This window comes from Pelobates fuscus, chromosome 1 (assembly GCF_036172605.1).
Source record: "Pelobates fuscus isolate aPelFus1 chromosome 1, aPelFus1.pri, whole genome shotgun sequence".
Lineage (NCBI taxonomy): Eukaryota > Metazoa > Chordata > Amphibia > Anura > Pelobatidae > Pelobates > Pelobates fuscus.
In genome coordinates, this window is record NC_086317.1 from 299560640 (window position 1) to 299577304 (window position 16665).

At 38.9% G+C, this 16665-nt stretch overlaps 1 protein-coding gene across 1 annotated transcript in view; it reads left to right on the forward strand.

Annotated features, from left to right (window-relative positions):
- Positions 1-16665, forward strand: part of DMD (dystrophin) — a 2317639-nt gene that overhangs the window by 1556702 nt on the left and 744272 nt on the right. The window contains exon 51 of the mRNA XM_063457949.1: positions 4730-4947. Coding sequence (XP_063314019.1) covers positions 4730-4947 — 218 coding nt within the window. The remainder of the gene's footprint in view (positions 1-4729; positions 4948-16665) is intronic.

The following is a 16665-nucleotide window of genomic DNA, read 5'->3' on the forward strand; positions in this document are numbered from 1 at the left end:
GCAAGCAGTAAAATAACAGACATATTAAACATAACGTGGCATATGAATAGGCAACACATTTTTAGTTTTTGTTAAGAGGAGATATAGACAGTGGGGAGACATTTAGAAATTGTGAGCTTTTCTTACTGTCTGTGATAGGATAGGTTTGTCATCAGTAATTTAGAGTACATCATGCTAGGCTATGTCTACATAAAACATTGCTAGTCGGGCTTAGGTTTAGATAGGGCTAGTTGTTAACATGATACAGTTTAGGCAAACACATGTAGGTAATAATGTTAAAAGCTCAAAGCAGGATGGCATATAGCGTGGTAGTAGTGCTCAGTAGAATTAGGATGTAAATAGGATCTGGGCACATGCAGGAAGGAAACTTCCTAAGCAAGGAGCGGGTGAGTGCCTATAGTGACTATGACTCCCAGGGGTGCCATTAACCTATGCCCTTCGGGTATACATCACAGTCCAGCAAGTTAGCGGCTCGCCTGTGGTCCACGTGCCCAGACAGTGAGAAGGTGCCCGAGCCTGGTGAGTATGAGAGGCAGCTCACAGGTGTCTGTGATGGTCTTCTCAGCAAGTGTGGTGTTGGTATCCAGCGCTGGTAGGTCCCTGGCATTCCGTGGCGAATACGGGCATAGCGTCGGTCTCCGAAGTGATTCTGCAGGCGGTGTCGAAAGTTGCCTCGGTTTGCGTCTTTTGGCTGCTTTCCGTTTATAGGTTGCCTCTGCGTGTTGTTGGAGGTATGCTTCGACGAGTGGGCTGAGGCCAGATGGTAGCCTTCGGGACCGCTGCTGGTGTTTCCAAGCGGTGGGTGATTTTAGACCAAAAGTCTGCAAACAACTTGTCCAGCCTGTCCAGGATACAAGGCTGCTGGACTCGGGGTGTAGTTTCACACGTGGCGGTCGCCATCTTGTGGATGGCATAGTAGCTGTGGCCTGTGGAGTGCTGCTTGAGGGCTGTCACCCAGGCAATTGTGATGATTACCGGGATATCCCTCACCGATAGGGGGGTGGGAGAGCGAGTGGAGTAGGCTCTTTGTGAGGCGTGAGACGGTAGGCAGAGGGATCGTCCGCTTCCCTCCAGCTGAGTGAGTAAACCTGTAGTAGGCCGCAAGCTTGTTCCCCACGAGCCCCTCCAAATTCCGCCCAAGTCACAATCGGAACTTCGAACACGGGATCCACCCGGTTACAGAGTAGCTTTGCTGCTATAGTAGTAATTGTGGACTGTTTTTCCATCGATTAAGGGTATTTAGTTGATTTTTCCCTCGGAGCTCTCGTGATGTGCGACTGAGCTGCCCGGCTCCGCCCCCGTAAAACATATTTTTTTTTTGTCAATCTTTATTTTATCGTGCAAATAGTGAACAAATCAAGTTTGCCACACCACGACAGCGGAACAAACATAACGTACATATTATGACAACGTCTTGGCATTTAGATTAATGCACATTTTTTTTTATAAGAATAGAGTATAACATGTTAATCAGGTATGCCTAGGTTAATTGAGCACATAACAGTTAGCTAACTTGTAAGAAGGTCTAGGGCAGGGATAGGCAACCTTCGGCACTCAGGATGTTGTGGACTACGTCCCCCATAATGCTCTTACACACATAATATTGGCAAAGCATCATGGGAGGTGTAGTCCAAAACATCTGCAGTGCCGAAGGTTGCCTATGCCTGGTCTAGGCAAATTAAATAAAAAAAAATAAAATAAAAACATGAAGCTCATTTAAGCTTACAAGAATACAGGTGTGGATATCAGGCTTGGCAATGATAGTGTCTGAACCTCATATGCAATATCTGGTGATGAGTAATTTATGAAGATTGCTTAATAACATGCTAGATCAGATTGCTGAGATTAAAGACCTCTATCTAACCTAAGATAGTCCTATGTCTCTGTTCTATTTAAGATTAAAATTAAGCTAAAGGAAATTTTTAGAGTAAACTGCACAACACAAATTTACATTCACAATGGCAGCTGCCAACTTAATCGAGAGCTTGATCTCGACGATGAGTGCCTTCTCCTGTTCATCCGATTTCCACAGGTAGCAAAACAGACGTGCGACTAGCTAAGTCCATGTAGGATACCTCAGCACCTTTCCTGGGTAGGCCACCCCTCCAGCCCCAGACTTGGATGAGAGCCAGCATCAATGGGCCACAGACTCGAGGGCTTGGGGAACTCAAGTCTTTACCGTGGTGGGGGGTTACGGAGGAGCCAGTTGGTACTTGGCACCGTTGGCATTTAATCCTTCGTCTGTGTGGGTAATGCAGGGAGGCTAAGCCTCGTGTAGCTCTCAGCCCAGGTGGGCGACTAGTAGATTGCGTGGGTGCTTGCTGAGTCACAATGCCCTGAGGGGGCCTTCTTGTCCCCGGCACTGTGTTCCTCATTTCCTCCTTTGCCATGCTATCAGAGCCTGTTCACGTTGCAGACGTTTTGACCAAAAGCTCTGAAAGATTATGTCCAACCGCTTCAGGATGCTTGCAGTGGAGCTGCCATGGATTCTCTCGGTTGGGTTCAGGCCTTGTGAATCGCTTAGATGGGCCTTTGCCATTTTGTGCAACCGGGGTTTGGTAAGTGCAGTCAATGCTTCTTGTAGAGGTCCAGTGGGGAGGGGTCATAGAATAGCAGTACTCTATAGTAGACATTGGTGCGAGGAGGTCGGCCACCCCTCGCTCGCCCCGTCTCCAATAGGCTGCAGCGGTAGATCTCAGGGTCCTGGTGGCTTAAACTTTCAAGTGAGGTCTCTGCTATCTTCTCCAGTATCTCCGACTGATGTGATTCATGCCAATGCTTCTCTAAGCTCAATGGCCTGGATTAACACCCCTAAATCAGCCAAATTGAGAGGAGTTCATGCAACCACTCGGGTTCAGGCTCTGCCCCCTACTAAAACCTATTTTGTTTTTAAATGTTTAAAGGAATATTTGTATTTTTCTGTTTGTTCATCTATCTATCTATCATCTATCATCTGTCTGTCTGTCTGCCTGTGTGTCTGTCTCTCTCTATTAATTATTATCATTTTTTTTTACATTTCTATGAAATCTTCTTATGCTTGATTGAGATTGGTGATGCTGATACATTTATATTACTGATGGAACTCAACCATTCCTTCTCCACAGCCTAATTATTTCTTTATTAAAGGCACAAATATTCTCTCTTGGATCAAAAATAAGGGATGCGGTGCATGCTAATCAGGGCCGATGCTAGGATTTTTAGTTACACAGGCGAAGATGCATTTTGGCGCCCCCCACCCTCCTTTAAAAACAGAAAAATGCATCTTCACCTGTGTCTATTTCCTCCCAAGCCACAGGCATAATTTTTCAGTCACACAGTCAAAGTCATACAGGTACACTGTCATACAAACACAGAAATAATCATACAGAGACATACAGACACAGACACATACAGTCAGAGACATACTGGCAGAGACATACATGCATACAGAGACATACATACATACATACATTCATACAGAGACATACATACATACAGAGGCATACATACATACAGAGACATGCATACATACAGAGACATACATACATAGACATGCATACAGAGATATAAATACATACATACATACAGAGACATACATACATACATACATACATACTTACATCTGTTAAATCTGGTCCATGGGTGCATTCTGTCTGGATCTGTGGAGTCCTGGCCGCGCTGTGTGGCATACAGGGAGCAGGGATATGATGTCATTCATATCCCTGCCCCCTCCACACAGCCTGCGGCAGACACCAGGGTGGAAGGTGGGCAGGTAGTAGGAGGCTCGGTCCCGCGGGCGGAAAGATCTGGGCTGCACTCGGCCCCGCTACATGTAGAGCCGGCTGGAGGGTAGCGCAGTGTGCTTCCCTCCTTCCGGTCAGCCTGATGTTGCACCCCCAGGGCCGGTGCACCCTAAGGCAGCCGCCTGGGCCATCTTATTATAGCGCCGGCCCTGATGCTAGTAAGGTATAAGTGTCTATCCTGAGAAAACAACAGTTTCTGATGAAATTTAGTAGGAAAGAGATTGGAGATAAATAAACAACTTACAAAATATTTGTCGTTATGAGATTTATTAGTTCATTTGTTTGGTTAGTATCACTCTTATTAAAAAAAAAAAAAGGAAACCAATTGCCACCAGATTCAAATGTTTTTAAACAATATGTAAATATATTTTTTTCATGGCAGTATATGTACACATACATTTTTTTTTATTTTTTACCAAGAATAATTTCTTTGTTTATTATTGCTAATAGACAGGAATAGGCCTAAAAAATGCCGGTTGAAATGGACAAAAATCCTCTGGGTTATTCAATAAACTCTACGTAATCCAAATGGCAAAAGCGAGGATAAAATACCCTAGCCGCGTCTATAATTGAGAGGAAGAATTATTCCAAATCAGCTCATTTAGCCTTAGTTTTGCCATTCAGATTTAAATTGTTGAATTAAGGAATAATTCTACAATAATGTGTCAGATTACAAAGTGTGATTGTTCTTATAATCGTGCATTCATGGCAGTGTCACAAAAGTACATTTTGGTGAAGACAAGGTGTGTGTAATAAAAACAATAACTTTGCTAGCATATCTGGTACATACTTAACAAAAAGACTCATATGCAACAAAATTGCTCTGATGCAATAAAGAATTGGATGGGTAATCATAGGGGGTAAGCCTGTTTTAAACATCAAATTAATAAAAAAAAAAATATCTGGTACATAGTTACAAAACTTGGACCATGTGTTTTATTTTACAGATTTTGCTTTCCTGGAAACTCAAAAACTAGTAACAGCAGGAACAACTGTTTCAGAAATGCCATCTTCACTCCTGTTGGAGGTGCCAGCACTGGCTGAATTCAACAAGACTTGCGGAGAGCTCACAGATTGGCTTACTTTACTCGACCGTGTGATAAAAGCTCAGATAGTGACGGTGGGCGATGTGGAAGAAATTAATGACATGATAATCAAACAAAAGGTAAAAATAACTTCTGGAATTTTTTTTTTTTACATTTGCTAAATTTCTCTAGGTTTCCCCTTAACCCTTTCACTACCAGAATAGCGAATACATGCTTTTACTTTGATTTGCTTTACAAAGCTTTGCTAAATGAATTCCTAAATCCTCACTTTCCTAGATTTACACTCTAGGAACATTTCTATGCCATGAACCCATTCAACCCATTTATTGTTAGCAAATGGGCTCAAACAACAGCCTTTCTCCCACTTTGCAGACAGTAAAGGAAATGTAAAATATCATATCATTCCTTCAGTCAGGGAGACTGCCATATACGGTACCTTGTATGCCTCTATTACATTAGCATGACAGATTGTTAGAAAACTTATTTTTTTTTAAATGTCTTTATTTTACAAATACATCATTTAGCTGTAGCTATTGTATATAGGTATTATGCTCAAATACAGATAGTCTTCCCATTCTGTTGCCATTTTAGTAAGCTGTGCTGCTAGTAATGTCTTCGGGACCATTACAGATACTTATGAGCAGACTATTTGAACATTTTATTTATCTGTTTTTGTCATATCTACTGTATGTGATAAAATGTGTATTTTTGCTTTTATACTACTTTAGCCCCTGGATACTATTTAGTGTCTAAATCTTTTCATTCCTACAAAATGTATATAAAGGATAAGCCTAAATTTGCACAAGTGTACTTGTGTTCTCCTGAACAGCAATCTATACACAAAATTGCCATGCTTCAAGGAAGTGTTATGCTAAGACTTTTCATTTTTTTTCCTCAAGAGTGTGTAGCCAAGTTCTGGTATCAGTAAAATAATGTACCTTTCCCCTTCAGTATTTTTAATGCAGTTAGTCTTTAAGAAATATGATTGTAAAAGGGATCTTTAAAATGGATTTAGGCACCATACCCACTACAACTTACTCCAACTATAGACTGATCAGTCACAACATTAAAACCACATTGCAAAAGTGATTATAGGAACCGCACTCAATCCCAGCAGCCACTGGTGCTCCGGAGCAGGACCAGCAATCCCATCATGTTAAGGCAACAAAAAAGTTCACCAAGCACTCAAAGTGTCAAAGCCGCAGGCAGATATAATGGAACAATGGATTTATTCCATTAAATCTGCCTGCAGCTTTGACACTTTGAGTGCCTGGTGATTTTTTTTATTTTTTTTTTGCCTAAACATTAAAACCACAGTGGCATCTTTCAGCAGGATAAAGCAGTCTACCACACTGCAAAAAATGTTCAGGAATGGTCTGGGGAACATGACAAAGAGTTCAAGGTGTTGCCTTGGCCTCCAAATTCCCCATATCACAATCTGATTGAGCATTTGTGGGATGTGCTGGAACAACAAATCTGATCCATTGAGGCCCCACCTTGTAACCTGCAGAACTTAAGGGATCTGCTGCTAATGTCTTGGTGCCAGATACCGCAGGACATGTTCAGAGGTCTTGTGGAGTCCATACCTTGACACATCAGAGCTGTTTTGACAGCACAAGAGAATCATGCAAAATATTAGGGAGGTGGTTTTAATGTTGTGGGTTTGCTAATGTGAAAATTAACTTAATCTTGAAATGGCACAAAGAACATGCTTACACAATGGACTCTAGTAACTAAAGACACAGAGGGCTATATTTATCAAGGCACAACAGATGGGACAGAATGTGGGAGGTTTAGAATAATGCTGTGATTGGTCCTTTTTTAGGGCTTTTCAATGGAAAAGCACATTTGTGCTTGATAAATCTGGGGGAAATAATTTAAGACTGCATTTCAGTTGCTTTATATATTAAACCAAATGACATGGTATGACCAAATGGTATGACCAAATGGTATTCAAATGCCTTGTCTAAAGTTATATGAGTAATGTTTTATCATCAGATTATTGCAAATCAAAATTTTAAACTGCATGAAAGTTGTATATTACGTTTAAAACTATCAAGCAGAAACCTATTGCTTTAGTGCATTTTAAATATATTCCTTAAAATGAGACAGCCTATGCTTTATAGAAATAGAATTGGACAATTGAATTCATTTTATTATAGTCTAATCATAAAGATAGAATTTAGCAGTGTGATTTATTTTATACGATACAAATCAACCTTAAAACATGTTTTCTGGGGATATACTGAAGAAGTGCTTTTGTAGTGGCAAATTGGTATATTTTAAAAATATATAGCAATTTTGATTGATGCTCATTAACAGATAGATTCAATTAAATGCTCTAAAGGAAAAAAGGCTTGGAATAAAAGTTGAGAGATGTTTGGCTTACAGTGACTTTATTTTATGGTACTTAATAGGCTTTCCAAATTGCTGTTTTTCTTGAACATAACACTGTTTTTAAACTTCAAAGAAACAAAACCTTTAGTTTCTTGTGGCAAAATAACAGAATGCAACAGCAAGATGTATCACTTTCCTAAGCTATAAAATATAAATGAAAAACTTAGTAAATAGAATTGCAAGTTTTGTTCATCTAGTTTGGTTGTGTGACTAACCAATGTATTTTGAAGCAATAAGGCTAAATCGGTGGGATGTCTGGTTCACAAAGCAGTTACTTATTGAAAATGCAGTCAGTAAGAGACACATTATTTGCAAATACTCATCAGTTGCATGTGAGCTATTACATTACGTATTTAAATGAGATGTGCAAGTTGCTTTATGTTTTAGTTAAACATTTATTTTATTTTCACAACATGCATATCTTCTATCTTGGATTGCAAAGCAATGAAGCTGTAGTCCATGAACTCCCAATTAGCATCCTTTTTGCTCTATCACTGGTCACTAGAACATATTTTTAGAGGGTTCCATTCTCTCCCTTTGCCTTTGTCCAGAGGGAATGTAAATTATTCCTGCCATCTTCATCCAAATTCTACACCAACATTTTGTAGGTCAAACATAAGAATGCATTATAGCATCCAGTGATTTGGTGGGCTCTGAGCAGACTGAGTACTCTATTTCAAAAGCTAGAACTGTCCAGTATTTTAGGAATATTCATTCAAATACATCCTATCAGGTTCCTTACACATATAGCTAGTAGGGTATTTGACCATCTTCATTTATGTATTTTTCTCACATATATTATTATAGTATTTTCTACTATATGTTGTCCTTGTCTGACACCTTCCAAAGCTAAAAATAAATAAATAAATAATGCCACAATATCTGTAAAACTGTCTTTGCAGTGTTCTGCAACGTTACAGTCAAATATAAATTAATAAGAATTATAAAATAGTGTGCATGTATAGAATTTGCATTTCTCTTTAATATCCATGAAAACAAATCTTTATACAAAATGATTGATGAACATTATGATTTTGTGTTGGTTATCTATATCATGCCATTGTTTCAAAGAAATATTATGTTTTTTTGTCTTTTCTAACAAAATGAGCTTTGTAGCAAAAGGTTTAAAATATATTGTTTTGTGCCTTGTAGAAATGCCTCAGGAGATATTTAAGAAAAAAAGAGATGAGCTGGCATGCCAAAATAGTTTCAATAGATTGCATTTGTTATGTTGTTTTAGTATGATAAAATATCATGTACTATAAAATATAGATAATGGTAAAGCTGTTATTAGGGGAGTTTTTGAATGATTGTATTGAGAAATGTCATAGTTGTATTAATTATTATTAACACTTCCAAGCATTCCCATAAGAAAGTATTGTATTAAATGCTTTCCTATGGGCGTTCACATCATGTGAAAGGCAAGCACTTAACAATTGCAGTTTTTTTGTTTTTTTTACTTCAGTTTTTTACATTGCAGGTTTAAAAGGACAAGACCACTGCACCCAGACCACTTCATTGAGATGAAGTGGTCTTGGTGACTTTAGTGTCCTTGTAAATATATATATGAGGTTGTTAGTGAAAAGGGTAATGTTATTATAACTAGCTCAAACTAATGAGTCATTGGTTAACAAGTCACCCCTAGAGTAGAACAATTACCGTATATACTCGAGTATAAGCCGAGTTTTTCAGCACATTTTTTGTGCTGAAAAACCCCAACTCGGCTTATACTCGAGTCAATAGTCTGTATTATGGCAATTTGCATTGCCATAATACAGACTGGGGCTGTGGGGGCTGCAGAGAGATGTTACTTACCTTTCCTGCAGCTCCTGTCAGCTCTCTCCTCCTCCGCCGGTCCGTTCAGCTCTTCTGTCAGCTCACAGTGTAAATCTTGCGAGAGATTTACACTGGGAGCTGACCGAGGTGCTGAACGGACCGGTGGAGGAGGAGAGAGCTGACAGGAGCTGCAGGAAAGGTAAGTAACATCTCTCTGCAGCCCCCACAGCCCCCTCCTACACAGTGCCCATCCACTGGACCACCAGGGAAGGAGAGCCCCCCTCCCTGGCCAGCTAGCAAGCAGGGAGGGGGGACAAAAAAATTTATATATATTAATAATAAAAAAATAAAAATAATAATTAAATAAAAAATAATAATAAAATAAAAAAATAATAATAATACAAAATGTAATGAAACAAAAAAAATATTAAAATAATAATTAAAAAATAAAAATGCCCACCCCCCACCAAGGCTCTGCATCACACTCTGCATTACACACACACACACACATACACACACTGCATTCATACACACACACTGCACTCATACACGCACACACTGCATTCATACACACACACACTGCATTCATGCACACACACTGCATTCATACACACACACACTGCATTCATGCACACACACACTGCATTCATACACACACACTGCATTCATGCACACACACACTGCATTCATACACACACACACAGCACTCATACACACAGCATTCTCATACACACACACTGCACTCATACACACACACTGCATTCATACACACACACTGCACTCATACACACACACACTGCATTCATACACACACACTGCATTCATACACACACACACTGCATTCATACACACACACTGCATTCATACACACACACTGCATTCATACACACACACACACTGCATTCATACACACACACACACAGCACTCATACACACACACACAGCACTCATACACACAGCATTCTCATACACACACACACACTGCACTCATACACACAGCATTCATACACACACTGCACTCATACACACACACACTGCATTCATACACACACACACTGCACTCATACACACACACTGCACTCATACACACACACACTGCACTCATACACACAGCATTCTCATACACACACACTGCACTCATACACACAGCATTCATACACACACACTGCATTCATACACACACACTGCACTCATACACACACACTGCACTCATACACACACACACTGCACTCATACACACACACTGCACTCATACACACAGCATTCTCATACACACACACTGCATTCATATACACACTGCATTCATATACACACTGCACTCATACACACACTGCACTCATACACACACTGCATTCTCATACACACACTGCATTCATTATATACACACACTGTAAATAAATATTCAATTAATATAATTTTTTAAGGATCTAATTTTATTTAGAAATTTACCAGCAGCTGCTGCATTTCCCACCCTAGTCTTATACTTGAGTCAATAAGTTTTCCCAGTTTTTTGGGGTAAAATTAGGGGCCTCGGCTTATATTCGGGTCGGCTTATACTCGAGTATATACGGTAGTATCTGCTAGCTAAAGTTACATTACAGGCAGTCCTCACTTTGCGACCTACCAGCATAATGACGGCTCGGACATACGACCAGCTCTCTAGAGCTGGGATTCGAGGGATTCCCCACATTAGAGAGCTGGTCTATGTTTCCATGAACATAGATTTGAGGGGTTCCCTGCTCTCGTGCTCTTGTTTATGCTCAGGGAATTACCCCCAAACATAGATTTGAGGGATTCCCTGCACTGAGCTGGTCTCTATTCAGGGAAATTCACGACTAAGTCGTAAAACAAATTGGTCGGGGGACTTACCGACCAATTTGTTTTACGACTTAGTCAGTAAGTGAGGATCACCTGTATGCCATTATGTTGTCTGCAATAAACTGATTCTTGATAGCATGTAACTAGCACTCATTAAAATAAATCATTTTGTACTACGAGAGATCCTGTCTGGAGCTTGTTTCACACTAATATCTGCAAAAGTTGTATAAATATATTGGTGGAAAGTAATTAGAAGGCTTTTTTCCTTCGAATTGTGTTTTTCAGGTAAAATAAAAATTGTTCCACAAATATATAGTTCTTTTATGTTATATGTTATAAAGAAAATTATTACCTTCAACTAAGAGCTGTACTCTGGCAACCCTTGATGTAATGGTAATGATCAATCATGTGTTCTGTTTATCAGTAATGGTTTTTGTCCACTTTAGTCATGCTGTTGGCAAAAAATGTTAAACATGCATTAAACAAGAAGAAGATGTTTATTGCTATATGGAAATAAACATTTTTTTTTTGTGCATTAAGCTTGTAGGTTTTTTTGAGGTCTAAATGTAGTAATTTTATTTTGTATTCTTGTTTGTTTGTGTTCCAGCTGATTGAGTACACTTGTCAAGAAAAGAAAAGGCTATTCACACAAATTGTTCCAAGTTAGGACTAGCATTACTCAGAATTCAGAAGTCCACATGTAATGACCTTAAATGATCTTAGTCACTGTGTGCAGATTTATTTCTTCTGACAGAGTAATATTGGAAGATTTCAGATCAGGTTCAAAGCATAATCTTTTAGTTTGCAATTTATGATCCTTAACCCGGCTATATTACAAATATAAAGCAGTACATTTAGGGCTTCATTAGCCTTACAGTTTAATGAAGTAATTTGCTTTGTGGCTGAAATAATGCATGTGAACTCATTTACTCTGTAAAGCTCTGTGGTAAGATGACATTTTTTTTTATTTTAACATTTCATAAGTTTTATTAAAAAGTTCAACATGTACATATCAATGTTATTTAAACACACAATTGCACAATGAAGAATGGTCTAAACTATTACTAATTTATAATATCATGACCAGGCCCGGACTTGATCAAGCCCAGCCCATGCAGAAGCAGCATCCTTGCTGTGTGCCTTCGCAGGCCAGTGGGGAGATCAAGGATCTCCCTCATCGGCCTAATGGCACAAGAATGAGGGGAGAGGAGGCTGAATGTTCCTCCGACAAGCCGGCAGATCTGTGCATTGCTGCGGGTTACCACTGCGACGTTAAGACACAGCAAAGTGCCGGAACTCACGAGAGGAGTAATTTCAGTTTGCAGCGCAAGGAGGCAACAGTCACTCACCCCCACCAGACCATCAGGGCTTAAAGTGTCCCCCTTCCTGGAAAAATGTAAGAAAGGATGATGACAAAACACCAGACTCTCTGGCCCATTCTCACCGAGGACTTATTTTTTTCCAGTTCTGACTCTGGTCATGACATATGCTGACATCCATTATTATAACTCTAAGGTATTCCAGGAGGTTGATGGAGGGCCCAAAACTGGAGAATTGCACCCTGATCAGCCACATCATTAATCACCTGCCTAAATGTTATGTAGATCTCCCTTGTTCTGACAAAACAACTCTGAAGCATTGAGGCATGGACTCCACAAGACCTTTGAACATGCCTTGTGATATTTGCCACCAGGAAATTAGCAGCAGATCCTTTAAGTCCTGCAAGCTTCAAGCTACAAGCTGGGGCCTCCATGGATCGATTGGTTGCTCCAGCACATCCCACGGATGCTCAATAGTATTGAAATCTAAAGAATTTGTAGGCCAAGGCAACACCTTCAACTCTTTGTCATGTTCCTCAAACTATTCCTGAACAATTTTTGCAGTGTTGCAGGGTGCATTATCCTGCTGAAAGAGACCACTGCCATGAAGGTGTGTACGTGCTCTGCAACAATCTCCAGGTAGTAGCACGTGTTCAAGTAACATCCACATGAATGACAGGACCCAAAGTTTCCCAGGAGAATATTGCCCAGAGCATAACACTGCCTCCACCAGCCTGTCTTCTTCACATTGTTCATTGCACTGAGCTCTGACACCTTTTTATCATGGACAACATTAAGTTTTCAGCAGTTTGAGCTACAGTAGCTCTTTGGCGTTATCAGGCCAGATTGGCTAGCCTTCATACCCACTTGCATCTTGGACCCCCATGACCCTGATGCTGGTTCCACAGTTGGACTTCCTTGCACCACTTTTGGTAAGTAATAACTGCTACAGACTGGGAATACTCACAATACTTTTTTTGGAGATGCTTTTGAAGAAGCTCTATCCCAGTTGTCTAGCCATCTTTATTTGACCCTTGTCATTCAGATATTTTTGCTTGCCTATTTTTCCTGCTTCCAACACATGAAATTGAGATGCAATGACCTACTTTATATCTTCAGTAGCTGTCATGGCAAACTGGTGGGCTCAGCCACATACCTCTTACCTGTCTTGGACATTCCCAAATTTGAAGAATGTTGCCAAGCAGCAGCCCAAACACACCAATAGATTTGGTCACACTGTGCACAGTAACTTCATCAACCCGTGGTCAGAGAGTTTCAGCATGTGTTGGTGCACAAAAGTAAAACGCAGGAAGTTAGCTTTCTAGCTTAAATCATGTGATCTCTTATATGTGGTCTACGTAGGTCAACAGTTCAAAGTAAGTATAAACAAAAGTATATAAATGTCACATTGTACAAAAATGGGCAATTTATGCTTCTGACCAGGACTTCTGACTAATAAATGCTTGATGGGCTGATTAGCTCCAGTTCCTAAAGTGTTGTACCAGTAAAGGAGCATTTTTGTTTATATCCTATAGCACATTTATATCTACTTTTTGTGGATTATTATTGATTGCAGAAATAAAAAACATGGGCCTCTATGTCAGAGGGGGTTTATATAAAACAGAAAACTACAGTGTTCTTTAGACTTCGTTTTAATGAAAATATGAATTTAATGAATTTTAATAATTATACATTCCCTTTAATGTTTACTTAAGTGCTATTACTTTGCTTTGTCTATAGAGAAAGTATGAGTGGAATATGCCATTACTTCTGAGGACAAGGGTGCTTTGATGCGTTAATGAGGACACTATGGTTTATACTGTTTCCTTTTTCATAACATGCTAAAAAGTAGGAGTAGAGGCATTAACTGATTTTACATGATTGGACAGTGCACTTCAAAATTAATTGTAACTTTGCTATATTTAAAGATAAATTTAAAACTACACTGAAATCAAACAAATGATGCAAATGTTCTATGGGATAAGAAAAGAGAAAAAAGCTACAAAAAAAGTAAGAGAAGGTAAAATTAGGTAATTCTTATGGTAAAATTCAGATTTAAGGACAAGACTGAAAAAAAAGTAGAAGAACTTCAAAAATAAGTCAGACAGATATTAGACTAAAAAATATAACTTACAAGACATCATTGACTTGATTTAATAGTACACATAAAAGTAGTGTAAGATTCACCCTTTTAAATAAATTGGTTTATTTTAATTTTTAAAAGATCCATGACATTTGCTAGTCTGATTCGCGGTATCAGAAAGTAAAAAGCATGATATTTTTCCTGGCGTAACAGTGATATAAGATACACCAAACTAGTCCTACATTTATCAATGGGAAACTGAGGATCGGAGTCGCTACTTTACCAACAGTGAGATTGCACACGTGTTATTAATTAACCAGTCTGTGGGCTAAGCAGCAGCCCGTTAATGAAGCAACAGGGTTGGGATCAGTAACTAAGTGCGTCCTATAAAGAATTATTGAAGCTGTTGGCAGCCTTCTTATTAGTAGTGATAGCTGTTGTAAAATTGACAGATGTTTAACAGCCAGTACTTGCTGCAAGTAGAGACAAATAGTTTAGAAAGTAGTCTGTGGCTGGTAGAAAGTAGCTACAGGTGTGAAAATAGGACAGGAGAAAGATTTCTGGTGTAAATATACCCAATTTCCATGAGCCAGTTGCTTGAAGTAACACTGTAGGCGCTTTAACAACCTCATCTTATTGAAGTTGTTATATTGCCTGCAGTTCTTCCTCCCCATCCCTCCTACCGCCCAAACCTCTTTGTTCTACTTATTCGAAGGCTTGGTATCATGGCTTCAAGCCACACCTTCAAGCTTTCTGGGTAGGAGAGCCGAGAATCTTACTTCCCGAGTCTCATATAGTAACATACCATGACATCACGTGTGCATGTGCAGTGCCATCACAGTCTACAATAGAGAACCATTGTATTCAATGTGTCTAAGGTCCTCAAAGTTCCTCTACAAGGAGCATTGGATTGGAATGTCATCCTGAACATCAGCCGATGAGAAGGCCTCAAGGTAGACTTGGCGCTAGAGAAAAGGTGAGTAATTTGTTTTATTTTAATTTATTTTATTATGATTTTTTTAATACCTGGGGGGCCATGAACTAAACAGCCACACTTTTGAAATGTAGGACTAGCAATACAACTATGTATACCTAATGCTACAGTATTTCTTTAATCTGTATTTTAAATGCCATTTCCTGTTGCTGTTTCTGTGTTTCTCAATGGGAGTTTTTCAACTCGCTTGGAGAATTTTCTACACCATTACCAACTATTTCTGATTTAGTAATACATTTTTGCGCATTTATTAAGTGTATAAAAAAAGTTGCAATTTGATTAATACATGAGCACAAAATAAAAAGTAGTAATTATGTTTTGTTTACTTTTTTGGGGGAGTTTTGTGTGTACATGTCTTCCTATCATCATGTTAGTTTCACCAAATAATGCTAATACCTTCACTTACATTTCTGCTGCCCGTTCAGCACCCCTGACAGCTCTACTTTGAAATGAATAGAACTATTTGACAGCACATAATTTTGACATTGCTGAATCATGTAAGTGCTTTAGTTCCCAACCTCTGCCTGTATTTTAATCTTACTTCCCTCCTCACCAACATTATGAAGAAGAGACCCTCTCCAAGACCTCAATAAGAGGAAGCACAGCTGTATTTTTATGAGAGAGACCATGCTGTGGAGCCCTCTTACGATTTAAGGATCCATAGTGACTGCTGTGCATATTTTATTTTTGTGGTCTACAGACTATAGTCCATCAAATGGAGTTGATGAGAGACATTTGGCTTCTTTGGTTCATCTGGGATTGTGTTATAAATATTCAAGCGATATTTGCATGTTTTGCAATGTTGCCAATAAATTGTTTGCCTTTAACTATGTAACTTTTGTTTCTTTTTGTTTTATTTATTTTATAATTTTCAATAATTTAACAGATGTCTGAAAGCAAGAAATAAAAATAAAAGTGAACCAGCTAAATAAGCTTTATTATGTAACATCATATTTTTCAGTAATTAGAATGAATGTGTTTGTGAACTTAGAACAAACACTCCCAAAGAGCATTACAATTAAGCAGCCTACAGTGAAAGTAATGATTTTATTTTTGAAAGACATTAATCATTACAAATATAAAGAAACTTATCTGAGTTATCTTGAGGTGTTGACTGCTTGGCTTTCTACGGTGTTATACTCTGTTTATTTACGAACATCTGGAATGTAAACACCCTATAGCATTGCGTTAAACATGAGGATACTTTGTAATAGATGAAATATTAGTGCACACACAAAAACAAAAACACTACACATAAATCAAACGAATCTGACTTTTTTATAATTACTTTGGAATACATCAGTTTCCACTATAAATATTCCTGTACATCATTACAATGATGACGAGAATTGTATAGTCAATGTCTCAGCTCTAGATGCTATTGACAGAAGATGTATTATATTGTATTCACCGTGCACACTGTATTGAAAAAGGGAAGAATTGTTACACC